Genomic DNA, 13,342 nt, shown 5'->3' on the forward strand with positions numbered 1-13,342 from the left:
TCCAGACTGGTAGGAATTGTTTTATTCTGCCTCCGACCGGTGTTGGGTGGTCCGGAGGGAGTGTGATAAAGTCACTGTTTGGTGGCCGTGGAGGCTCTGGTGTTATTGCTGCCACGTCCCCTGCCCTGGTTATTGTTTCCCCTATAACCCCCTCGGTTGGAGCCTTTATTAAAAGGTACTCTGGGTGTTACTTTTGAATGTAGAGGAAGCCTGTGATGTGTTGCCTCTTGCGGAGCCTCTGTAGGAGGAGCGACTAAAGGAACCTCTGTGTTGTTGAAACTGAAGTGCGCCCATAGACTTAGCAGTTTCAGTATCTTTTTTCATTTTGTCTAAGATCGAGTCTACTGCTGGACCAAACAGGAAATCTGGGTTAACTGGTTGGTTGAGGATTGTGAATTGCACCTCGTTCTTAAAACCAGAGATGCGTAACCACGCATGCCTGCGTAGTAATACACTAGTATTAATGGATCTTGCTGCTGTATCAGCTGCATCAAGCGCACATTTAACGCACATTTAATGGAAGCATTAGTTATAAACTTGCCTTCCTGAATGAGGTCGTTAGCTTTAAAAGGTTCTGGTAAATGTTGTAGCAAACCTTCAAGTTCGTCGTAGTGCGCTCTATCATAGCGTGCTAATAAAGCCTGTGTGTTTGCAATCCTCCATGAATTTGCAGCTTGTGAGGCCACCCTTTTGCCTGAGGCTTCTAAGATCTTAGACTCCTTGTCAGGAGGGGGAGCATCTCCAGTTTGTGAGTTGGCTCTTTCGGGCGTTTGCCACTACAAGTGAGTCTAAAGGCAGTTGGGATTTGATATAGGTGGGGTCAGATGGAGCCACCTTATATTTCTTCTCTTTTCTGGGATTGAGTACACGCGCTCTGGCTGGATCTTTGAATATCTCTGGCGCATGTTTGAGTACCCCTTTTAACATAGGAAGTGTCCTGACATTTTTCTCAGAAGTAGAAAAGGTGTCAAATAAAAAGTCCTCTTCTATGGGGTCAGTGTGCATGTCCACATTGTGATATTTTGCTGCCCTATCTATCAATTGATTGAAGAGAATGGTGTCGTCAGTAGGCGACGGTTTTGTAGGGTATGTGGAGGTGTTTGGGATGGGCTGTGGATCATATGGATCGTTTGTCATCCCATGGGTTATCTTGTGCATCAGGATCTTGTGCATCAGGATCCTGTGGCTCATCAACATTGCCATGAGCATCTACCCCCATGTTCTCTTCCTCATCATACTGTGAATGTGTAGGAGAGTAGGGCACAAAAGGCATATTAGGATAGAGAGGAGGAGGAGGAGTGAAAGGCATTGCGGTCACATTTTGAACTGACTCCTTTCCATCGACAGCAGTCCCACGTGGCGTCGAAAAGGCCCAACGGCCCGCATCGACGACCGGATCGAGATGGAAAGTTAAAACGAGTCAAGGAGTACCGAACGAGAATACGGTTGAGGTAGAAGGCCTTTTGGCCGTAGACAGTAGGTTAGTTTTGATTCCTAAGTTGGAGTAGAGGAATAACATCCGAACCCAATGGCGGAAAAAAAACAATCTGAGGATGGAGAAGATGCCCATGCGCACTGTAGTCCAGGGGAGGAGTCACCTATCTCGTGATACTTCGAAGACTCTTCCAGGACAACAAAGGTGCAATCATCCGGACCAACACTAGGCGGCGATCTATGCAAAGATATGAATTCAGCAGCCCACATGCCTCGAACTTATACTTTCTCCTACTTCCCATGATTTCCCCATTTCTTTAACCCACCATGACATTGACCGTATTTAGTACAAGGAGCCTCTTAAGCAGAATTACTTGCGAAGCTGGTCAACAATTACATGGGACACAAATGGATCCAGCCACTTGACGGCAGCTCACATTCAACACTAAACAACTTCAAATGCAACTTGTTGACAAATCTCGAATTAAATAACCACATCTCCACTCAGACACAAAATCCCATGGTAGCTGAACGGTAAGGCGGCACCTGAACCAGCCGGTGGCATCTCAACTAAACAAATTGACCAGACCTAAAGATAACCACTAACTCCTAATTTAGCATAACCACAAAAGCACATCTCAGATCAGCGGATGAAACAATGACACAACCGCTAAATCACATTTTACGGTAAACGCCAGGTCACATTTCAGCATAACCGCGTAGTCCTACCTCTACCTGGCTAACAAACCACACATTTCAATTAAACCACTAGACCACATTAACGCAGCAGCAAGACCCCAATCTGATTTAGCCACCGAACAGAATCTCAAATGATGACAATTCACTCTTACCTCAGCCTCCGTGAGACCCAGGATTTGTGGGAAATCGTAGGCTCCGGCTGAACCTGGGATGACTTCTCTGCTGAGCTTCTCTCCGTATATAACAATCCTGTGGGGGAAGAAATGGTTTAATCCACTTGTGCGTATGCGCATTTATTCATCTGAGCTTTCTACTTCTCGACTTAGCAGAAAGGAAAACTGACAGTCTAGTTTTAGGATTACACTGTAAGAGTTTGCCGCTGGAATGGGCAATCCATGGCATACCTTGACAATATCAGTCACATCTGAGATGAAGGTGATGTGTATCTAGGGATGAGATAAGGAAATGCTGGATGCTGTCATATGGCTGGAGGACCTGGAATACAGGTCTAAAAGAGTGTCCCACCGGGGGAAGAGTGTGCCAGAGTCCAGCACTCAGTGGCTGACATCCACCAGAACAGGAATGAGTAAATCCATGATCATCAAGTGAAAGGAGATCCTCTCCAAGGGAAGGCTAAATCTTAAAACGGATTCATTTTGGGACCTTCAGTGTTTATGAGACTCAACATTTGGGCTGTGCCGGAGTGTGGAGAACTGCAAGACGTGGGAGCTCATCCGTCATCAGGCTTGACCATCCAAGTTCACTGATGCTACCTTCTTTAAGGCAGAGGGTAGCCCCGCACACAATATTTCTGACAGCCTCTGAAGATTGCAATAAAGAACCCTGGATTAGCATTGGAATCCACTACTGAACTTTATATAAGGTAGAATTCCCCGGGGTTTATGCACACTTATTGCCTCAATTCAGGAAGGACCTAAAAACCTGGCTCTTCGGATGATCCAGGACTCAACTGAGCCCCCCACCCGCGCCCTGGGACCCTCACAGGTGAGTAGTTGCGCTTTACCAACCCTTATTGATGGAATCTTTGTGGTTTCTCTGAAAGTGTTTATTCGCCTCTTTATTTCTTCCCATTGGCCCCATAATGAGTTAATTCTTGCATACATCTAGGGATACCCAGAGGAGTGCGCCCGTAGTGCCCAGACACCCGTTTGTTGACTATCCTTAGATTAGTTACACAGTAGAAGCATTTCCAACAGTGAGCAGGAGACACAGGGTTTAAGGAGAGACTCTTGCTGCTGCCCAGTGACATGTACTCCTTCTGACCTGCTTTGTTCTCACACAACATGTAGAAGAAAAAAATACATCAAACAACTTTTGCGTGTAGGTCAGCTGTTCTTGTCCTCAAATCAATTTACTGAATTTGTCAAAAGATAAAAAAAAGTGTTACAAGTAGGGTAAATTAGCAAACATAAAGGGATGAGTGTAAAATGAGGTGTCGGCAGGTCAGGAGTGTGAGGCGAGAGGTGTCGGCATATGAGGAGTGTGAGATGGAAGGTGTTAGCAGGGAAGGAGCATAAGAAGAGTGATGTAGGCAAGGGAGGAGAGTGAGGCAAGAGGTGTCAGAAGAAGAGTCTGAGGCTACAGATGTTGGCAGGGGAGGAGTGTGGGACAGTGATTTCAGCGGGGAAGGAGTGTGAGGGGAGGTGTGTTAGTGGAGCTATGTGTGGCAAGAGGTGTCAGTAGGGGAGGAGTGTGGTGCTACAGGTGTAGGCAGGGGAGGAGTGTCAGGTAAGAGGTGCTGTCAAAGGAGGAGTCTGAGGCTACAGATGTTGGCAGGGGAGGAGTGTGGGACAGTGATTTCAGCGGGGAAGGAGTGTGAGGGGAGGTGTGTTAGTGGAGCTATGTGTGGCAAGAGGTGTCAGTAGGGGAGGAGTGTGGTGCTACAGGTGTAGGCAGGGGAGGAGTGTCAGGTAAGAGGTGCTGTCAAAGGAGGAGTCTGAGGCAAGAGATGTCGGCAGTGGAGGGTGTGGGGCAAGGTGTTGGCAGCGGGAGGAGTCTGGACATGAAGTGTTGGCAGGGTATGAGTGTGAGGCAAGAGTTGTCGGTAGGTGAGGTGTATGGGGCAGGTGTGGCATGCGGAGTGTGCCACGTATAGGGAGGCATGCGGTTTAACAGAGTAGGAGTGGTGAAGGAGAGGTGTCATTGAGGGAAAGTGCGAGACAAGGAGTGCATTTGAGTGAGAAAAGACATATCTGGGGCAGATGAGTCTCTGTGATGGGGCAGATGCAGTACATAGATTTGCATTAGGGCTGATTGCTGGCACATCACAGTGGCTATGAAAGACATTGGTGGGGAGCAGGTTGAACACAGGGATAAGAGTCCTCCAGGACACCACAAGGAGTGGGGGAGGAAGTGGAGCTGTCCCCTGAGAGGGGACCCAGTGCTGGGTGTTTTGGTTCAGTGTCCTCAGAGAGGTTGGTGGAGGCAAGTGTTTCTTGGAGGGGTCGCAGAGACCTGTTCCTAGTAGATAGTGTGGCCTGCACTATTGCAGGGGAATACACTGGTGCACCCCCCCCCCCCCATTGGTCGCACAATGGACGTAACCCCATTACCTGTCATAGGCACAGTTCGTGTTGGCTCGGACCGTTGTGTCCGCCTCGTCTCCAATGAGCCACGCCAGGCCGGGCTCCGTGCGCAGCCGGATCAGGGGCCACCTCTTCTTGGCCACATAGTCACAATCCGCATTGAAGTCTCCCAGAAACATGATGCTCTGGAAAAGAAGAGCAGCGGCCATGAATGAACTGTCTGCGTTACCGGTGGAACTGCCCGTCTCACATGAACAACCCTGACCTCTGGAAGGAGAGCACGTGGCCCCTGCACCCCAGTAACAGCTGTCCTTCACTACCCAACAGCTGGCTAGGGGCATAGCCATCAATAGTACAATGTGCAGTGGCACCACGGCTCAGACACTCGAGGGGCACAATACACCACATATATCGCTGTCTTTTACTAACCAACCGATGCATTAGGTTCCTTGGTACCCTTGCTATGCCACTGCACGCGCCCACGTGGCACCAGCAGGAAGCGTGTTGGAGGACCAGGTAGGACGCGTGCGTGTACCAGACAGTGATGCAACCACTAGAGTACCTGATAGCGGTGATGCACCATGCAGCAAAGTAACCACTGGACAACCTAAAGCGGTGATGTCCCATGGAGTGAAGTAACTACTGGAGTGCCTGATAGAGGTGATGTACCATTTAGTGATATAACCATAGCGGTGATGTATCACGCAGTGGTGTAACCACTAGAGTACCTGATAGCGATGAAGTACCACTCTGTGCAGTAACCACTGGAGACCTGACAGCAGTGAAGTGCCACACAAAGTAACCTGTTCTTACCTCGGGCTTCCATCGGTCCTTCACGGCTTCGAAGACGTCGTAAAGGGCGTCGATCTCTTTAACAGCGTCCGGCGGCGAGGTGTGCTGTGGCACGAGCACCAGGTCCTTCAGAACTGAGAGGCAAGGCAAGATAAGTCAGTGGTGGACATGGGCGAGGGGGCTCGAAGGTCATTGCAGGACACCTCCTCTTGTGCTGATGACGGCAATGGTAATCTGGACTTTACAGTAGCTAATATATGCACAGGGTACAGGGGCCTATACCCTACTTGCAGAGAGACACGGCCTGGTTCAGACTTGGGTGGGAATGGAACATTCTGAGATTTCCTGAGGAGAATCTCAGTGGCTTATTTATGAGCCTTTTGCATCGCTGTTGCATCACGTTTTGTGACGCGGCATAGGAAATGAGCCACATTGTGCCATATTTACCAAGTGACACATCTAAGCAGATGCATCACTTTGTAAAGCCCTGCCCTACATTATACCCAAGTCAGGCATAATGTATGCAGGGTGGGCATTCCTGCACAAGAAAGGCTTGTAAAAGTGTTGCAGTGAAATCTAAGATTTCACTTTTAGGACGCCACTGCATAAAAATCTTACGCCTGCCTCATAGCAGGCGTTGTTCTGGCGTAGGCGCTTTAAACATGGGACTTGCCCATGTGAAATTACCCATTGCTGGACTAGCGTCACTTTTGCGACACACTCCAGTAATGCGTCATTACTGTGCCTACAGATACGTCAGAAATATCGACGTGTCTGTAAATCCTTGCGACATGGAGTGGCGTACAGTAAATACAGTGCACCCATGGCGTCGCAAGGAGGGTGCACTGAAAAGTGTTGCATCGCTGTTTTCACGCAGCGATGCAACACATTTCATAAATGAGGCCCTAAATCCGGAGGAGACTCCACCAGTGGTAAATCACCCACCAAACAATTCCCTTGGTGAAGGAGATTCCAGCAATGGCTTCCCCTGTGGATTCAGCACTTCCTTGCAGAATTCAGGAGGATTTTACATTCCCTCCCAACTTTAAGTCGGGTCCTTAGATTTTATTATGCAGGCCCAGGTGCTGTGTTATCACATTAACAGCAGTCCTGTCTTGAGAGGAAAGACATGCGCTTAACCGGCCAGAGAAAGCCCTAAGTTTCTCTTCTCTTGCAGACTACCAACAACTCCCTCTATTGTCTTTAATGTCTGTCCTGAACTATGACTTCATCCTTGGAGAGAAGGGATCTAGGATTGGGCACAATGACTAGACCTACTTCCTCATTCTTCCTGGAGGCGGGACTTCCTGTTTCAGGTGTCAGTGCAGTATTGCTGTAAAAGAGGCCGCTGGTGCCTGCTGGCTTCGATACCTCCTCTGCTGTGACAGCAGTTGGCTGCTGGTTCTCGTTCTGATGTCTAGAGACCGTGAGGGACCCTGCCAGTCCCTAACAATAGTTCCTCAGCCCTATGTAGCACAAGTGTAGGAGCTATACTGAGTAATGATGCCAAATGGCGCGAGTGGTCTGCATACAGAATAGAATTTATTGCACAATTAATTAAAATCATTGCAATCGCGATTACTGAAATGCAGAATAAAATGTATAGGCTTCAATTTCAAGCATTTACATTAAAAGGATTAAAACGGATAATGGTGGAATGACCTTTATGGTTCTATGGATTTTTCGGAGGCCAGAATGTCTGCATAGGTGAATCCGACATCTGGCCCCAGAACCCACTTACGTGGTCTCTCCTTTCATTTATCGACTGCACATATTTCTTTATTTTTCCTGTATGCACTTTTTTGGAGTTCACCCCCCATCTCCATCCCAAAGGTTACTGAACCTCCTGCCCCAGGGTGAGCTACTTAGGCTGACTGCCCAGCTTGCGACTGAGTCTACGCTGATCCTACTTGTCTTTTAAGGGTTCCAGATTGTTGGCAATTCCCCCCCACTCTCCCCCCCCCGGCCCACCTCTAGCCCAGCCTTCGCATTGGTTGCCTAAACATGGGAGCTGCTAGTCACATCACTCTGTCCACCTGTCATCCCGTACCCCGCCCCCTAGTGTCTTGTACCTGAGGTTGGCAAATTGAAACGGACGACAAACGGCTCGCGGGCGAAGATGTCTGGCCTTTCCGGGTGGTTGTCTTCATACTGGTATGTGTCCGTCAACTCGGCCTGGTCTGACCTGCAAAGGTAGAGATGACGTCAGAGGCACACATACTTTACCACAACTGATTGGGATGTACGTCATGACAACGTGGGCTTTTACACCACGCTGCCATTACGACGCATCCATTACAACGCAAGTCGTTACAACGACTTGCACTGTAGGCGCTGGATTTTGGAATAGTATGATTTACTATTCCAAGTCCAGCCTACGCAACAGTAGGGAAGGTGTTGGAATAGCAAATCTACTATTCCTTAGTATCTAGCGCCATCCAGCGCAAGTCGTTGTAACGACTTGCGTCGTGATGGCAGCGTCGTAATGGCCGCGCAGTGTAAAGCCCGCGTTGTCGTGGCTGTCTCCCCAGAAGGGTGGTGATCACAGCCCGAGCCAGGTCTCGGGAAGTTGTTGTAGCCACCCCCCCACTCCCTACCACCATATTAGCCCCTGCCAACATAAGCATCATCAATGAGGCCCAAAGCCGGATCTGCGGCCTCTTACGCTGACCCTTGCTCACCCTAGGGTAGGCGGCCAAGTCCAACACTACCCTTTCAGAACATGGCAAAGATTACAAATACAAAGGAGTCCATAGTAGTTTAAGACACAATCTTGGGAGAGAACATGTATAGAAAGAAGAGTCCACCATGGAAATAATGGTAAAATCATGGGATTAGAGCATGTCCGGCGCTGGCGCTTCGTCGGGGCCCCGGTTCGGGATGTCTCGATGCCTTTCAATGCTCTCTCTGGAGGGAGATGCCAGCTCCCCGGCCGGTTTCTAGCTGGAACGATGCTGCTGGCCCCTGGGACTCATGGAGGTGCTGGCGTCAGGTCTTGTTGGAAGAAGTGGACCTCATTCCCTTAGGACCTGACATCACAAAGTAAATTTGGATTCCATATGTGAACCCTGGAGGACTCAAATGGCGAACAGCCTGGCTCCTCCAGAGCAGGGAATGGGGCCACTGGGCACCCTTGAAGGCAAACAATTGTGCCCGTCATACCCAAACTAACAGGGATTCAGACGCTGGCCCCACCTGTAATACAACTCTGTTGGAGTAGCTACCATGGTAACACAAAGGAACCAGCAACACACATTTTGGCAAACCTAACTCCCAACACCCCCGGGAAGCACAAAGCGGCCACCTTCAGTAGTGTAAACCTGCCTAGTCCCTCGCTGAAATTAAGTATGCGACTTTGCAAATATGCAGCAAAAAAGTGATATCGCTACCTCCCAACTGCTTCCTGTTTCCATGATCTGTGTCCGGGTCATGGGAACAGGAAGCACTTTAGACAGGTTGTGATCGTTCTACTGTGTATTCTTCAAGTGGGACCACGCATCACAACGTCTCTTTGCATCACCAGAGAACATGCAGTAAAAGCATGAGCGCATGACTTCTCTCTAGAGGAGCAGTTACTCGCCTCAGTATCCATGGACATGCCTGAGCGAAAGGGGACGTCCCACCTGCACTTACACTACAGGGCTGGGACTGGGCCAGAGCATCTAGCATCCTCCATCAAGGACTGACAGGCTGGATGCAGAGCTTCTCCCATATAGTATCAGTGGCGCCCAACAAAACCTGGACCCCGCCACAAAAACTAAGCTAAGTGCCACATGTATGACCGCTATATTTAGCGATTCCCTAATTATGACTATTTGTGAAAGTTGCAAAATGCGATGGTAGACCGTGTGGGGAGACAACCTTTACAACGCAACTTTTACTACACAGTGCCATTACGACGCAACTGTAACGCAAACCATTACAACGCATTGCGCTGGGGGGCGCTCTAGGATAGGGAATAGATTTAATTTACTATCCAACACCTTCCCTACTATCCACGGGGACTGGAGTTGGAATAGTAAATTAAACTATTCACTATCCAGCGCCCCAAAGCACTATGCGTTGTAATGGTATGCGTTGTAAAAGTTGCGTCGTAATGGCATGCGTTGTGAAAGCATGCGTTGTGATGTCAATTATCCGACCGTGTGTTTGACACGGTTTGCGATTCCCGGTGGGTCGCAAATGGACCTGCCCCACCAATATTCATGAGGCAGGTCGCAATTTGCGACTCGTGGGAATGGCTTGTTACCACAGGGATGGTGGCCTGCTGGGGACAGCAGACCACCATGTTGGAGTTTGCTTTTAAATAAAGCAACTTTTTTTTTTTTTTTAATGGTCTGTTTTTCTTTAAAAGGAAATCGGAATGAGTTTCAAAAAGAAAAATGAAACGTTTCAGTTTTATTTTTTAAGCGTAGGCAGTGGAGTGTGGGACCTACTTGAAGTAGGCCGTAAACTGCAAATGTTTTGCGACCGCATTCCGATCACAAAACATTTATTCATCCCCCTGTGGCTCGCTATTAGGAAGGGCGCCCTTGACACAGCCCTTCCTAATACCGACTCACTAACCCTATTTTGCGAGTTAGTAATAGCTTACCGACTTGCAAAATAGGGTTAGTACATGCCAAAAGGCTATTACCAGTCGCGAATGGCCAGATTCTCCATTTGTGACCGATAAAAACCTGTCGTACATGTGGCCTCAGCAACCGTAGGAGGTTGGGGAGAATCTACACTAAAAGAGACCCCAAAAGTACAGGGGTGAAGATCATAAAGGTTAAGTGAGCACAGGGTGCAAAGCGAAATACGGGGCAGAGTGGTGCAATCAGGGCATACAGGGCAAACCACCAAAAATGAGCAGGATAGGTCCCCGAACAGGGGATGTACGTTGTTACAACGCATGCTTTTAGCACGCATGCTGTAACAACGCGGTTTTTATAACGCATTCTTTTACAACGCAAAACAGAAAAGGGTGTTGGATAGTGAATATTTTAATTTACTATTCCAACACCAGTCCCCGTTGACACTAGGGAAGGTGTTGGATAGTAAATTAAAAGTATTCCCTATCCTTGAGCGCCCCCCAGAGTCATGCGTTGTAATAGAATGCGATTTAAAGACCGCGTTGTAATAGCACTGCGTGCTAAAAGTGGTGTCGTAAACTACGTTCCCCCCCCGAACAGGACAGCGAAGAGGCCCCCACATGCAGCATCTGCTCGGCGCTACACGAGTAAGGAAAATCTATCCATACCCCAGACGGGAGACCATCCGAGGAAAACAGACAAGGGCGTCGCTACACTGCGAAGAGCATCCAGAAGCCAAAATTGGCAAGTGTGCATAATATGCAAATCACATAACCTAACTAAAAAGGCAGTGGTGCTGGTGAGATGACGTATGCTTCAGGAGGAGAGAGAAGAGGGACATCCTCCAAGCCGCTCACCTGTACACGAAGACGTACTTCTCCAGGTAGCTTTTTCTGCCCAGCGATGCGCTGCTGATGTACCTGAAGGCCTCGGCACCATGAACCCTGTCCGAAAGAAGAGGGGTTAAAAAATGTTGTGCTCACAGGCGCGCCTTCACTCCTCCGACCCATTGCCTCTTACTTTCAAACAACCCCTTCTGCAGGACGCCAGTGGGGTCTGACCACTAGGCCACGGAGGCCGAGCACCAGTGCTTCCCCCCGACTCAGACCCAGGCCTCTGAGTCAGTCCTTCAGACTCCCTGGTCCTGAAGTCACTCTCTGGACCCAATGTTACCACCAACCCCCAGTCTCTCCTGAGTGAACTCCCAAGCTGCGAGGTTGCCTCCAAGGATCCTACGCCATCCAAAACCTCATCCACTGATCCCCACAGCTTGCACTGAGGGTCCATCCTCCGGTGGACTCTCACACTCTGCGCACACCACTCCTTCCCCCCTGCCTGCAAGGCAAGCTGACCACCCACTCCCAACCCCGTCAACTCATCCGCCACAACACCCCAGAATCCTACCAGCTCCCCATCCATATTCGACTCTCTCCTCCAACTACTTATCCTTCAGAAAGCAATTAAAAACCTCACTGTTTTAACACTGGGCTTAGTTGGCCAAGGCCGTCATAGCGCGGAGATACCCCGGATGGGGAGATTCAGGCGCTTTACAAATGACATAAATAAATAAATAAATAAATAAATAAATAAATAAATAAATACTGCAACCACAGTCTGCAACTGCCCCTTAATCTTGCCAAGTGCACCCCTTATATTAACTTTCAGCCTCTGCCTTCCGCCATTGCCCAGAGCTGAACAGGGGGTGACCCAATGGCGGCCCTTTCTGGGTCGAACCTTCTGTTCCGTCTGCGCAGGTGCAGGTCTAGAGGTGTATCTTAGTCCACGTCATCAGGCCTTGCCTCTTTCCATCTCACACCACTCTTAGTCTTCCCCTCTTCTTCGTAGGACTGCCCGGCTTCTGCCATGAGTGGACCCCTGACCATCCCCCATCCCCAAATTGCTCACCTGTTGAGCTCCTTCATCAGCGCCACCACGGCTCTCCCCTTCGCGTCCTGCACTTCCTGCAGGAGGCAGATGTCACAGCGCGCCACGATCTGGGGGCGAGAACAGGCATGGGCGTTAGTAAGGGGGCGGTGATGGGCTGAGACCACAGCAGGGCCCCGACACAGCCAGGGTCCTCCCAGATGGCCCCTGCCTATGCTGGTGTGCGTAGTGGGGCACTGATGAGCATTGGAAATGAGGCTAAAATCACCAGCAGGGCCCCTCCATCCCCCCAACACTTTTGGGTCAGTACATGAGGTAACAAACGGAACCTTAGAGGGACCCACCAACTTGCGGGCATGCCTCTCGCACTGGACTCTTGTCATAAGTCAACTTGTGCAAAACTCTGTAAAAAGCAGGGTTCAAGAGAGGATGAACCTATGTGACCTTTGTAAGCAGAGTCACAGCTGCCTGAGCCTGTATAATCCCAGTGTCACTGAGAAGTGAGCATGCACAATCTGTGTACCGGAGGACCGAGCCTGTATGATCTGTGTAACCTGAGAGACGAGACTGGACTGAACTTGTAGGATCTGCGTTACATGAGGGACTGGACGGAACTGAACCTGTATCATCTGTGTAACGAAAGGGACCGGACTGGACTGAACCTGTATGATCTGGGTAACTCAAGGGACTGGACATGTATGATTTGTGTAACATGGACTGGACTAGACCAAACCTGTAAGATCTATGCAACTTGAGGGACCGGACTGGACTGAACCTGTATGATCTGTGTAACGTGAGAGACTGACTGGATGGATCCTGTATGATCTGCAGGACATGAGGGGCTGGACCGGACCAAAGGACCAAACCTGTATGATCCGTGTAACGCGAGGGACCGGACTGGACCAAACCTGTATGATCGGTGTAACCTGGACTGGACGATACCGATGTTAACTGTTGTATTAAAGTGCCCCTTTCTGCATGGTTACCCCCACTTTTTGCCTGATATCTGATGCAACCTGACTTGATGTGCCCTGTGTCCCTGCTAATCAGGGTCCCAGGGCCTGTGTTCTTTCCCACCACTGTACCTTTGTACCCACGATTGCCACAGATAAGCCTCTAGTAAAAGGTAGCCTGTGTACCAAGGGCACTGTGACCAGGGAAGACCTCTGGACTGCATCACCTATTGTGCCACCCTTAGGGGCCTTGCACTGTAACACCCACACACTGCCATTGCAGGCTGCGTGTTTTGGCACAGAGAAAAGTAAAGAGTCGACATGGAACACATTCCTGTGTGCCATGCCTGGAACCCACTGCCGGAGGCCTAGGTAAGTCACCCTTCTAGCGGGGTGCACTAGCCCTCGGGTGAGGGTAGAGTGGCACGAGCCCTGTATCCCTACAGTGTCTAAGTCCATT

At 49.6% G+C, this 13,342-nt stretch overlaps 1 protein-coding gene across 9 annotated transcripts in view; it reads right to left on the reverse strand.

The window, feature by feature from the left end:
• LOC144785803 (deoxyribonuclease-1-like 1) overlaps positions 1-13,342 on the reverse strand; it is a 57,843-nt gene that overhangs the window by 15,573 nt on the left and 28,928 nt on the right. For 5 of the 9 annotated variants that reach the window (XM_078664633.1, XM_078664635.1, XM_078664632.1 and 2 more), the window contains 6 exons: positions 11,951-12,039; positions 10,903-10,989; positions 7,544-7,656; positions 5,493-5,605; positions 4,707-4,864; positions 2,286-2,382 (listed from right to left, as the gene is read on the reverse strand). In XM_078664633.1, coding sequence (XP_078520759.1) covers positions 2,286-2,382; positions 4,707-4,864; positions 5,493-5,605; positions 7,544-7,656; positions 10,903-10,989; positions 11,951-12,039 — 657 coding nt within the window. The remainder of the gene's footprint in view (positions 1-2,285; positions 2,383-4,706; positions 4,865-5,492; positions 5,606-7,543; positions 7,657-10,902; positions 10,990-11,950; positions 12,040-13,342) is intronic. The other 4 variants (XM_078664638.1, XM_078664640.1, XM_078664637.1 and 1 more) reach the window with 1 other exon arrangement.

The sequence above is a fragment of the Lissotriton helveticus genome, chromosome 10 (genome assembly GCF_964261635.1).
Source record: "Lissotriton helveticus chromosome 10, aLisHel1.1, whole genome shotgun sequence".
Taxonomy (NCBI): domain Eukaryota; kingdom Metazoa; phylum Chordata; class Amphibia; order Caudata; family Salamandridae; genus Lissotriton; species Lissotriton helveticus.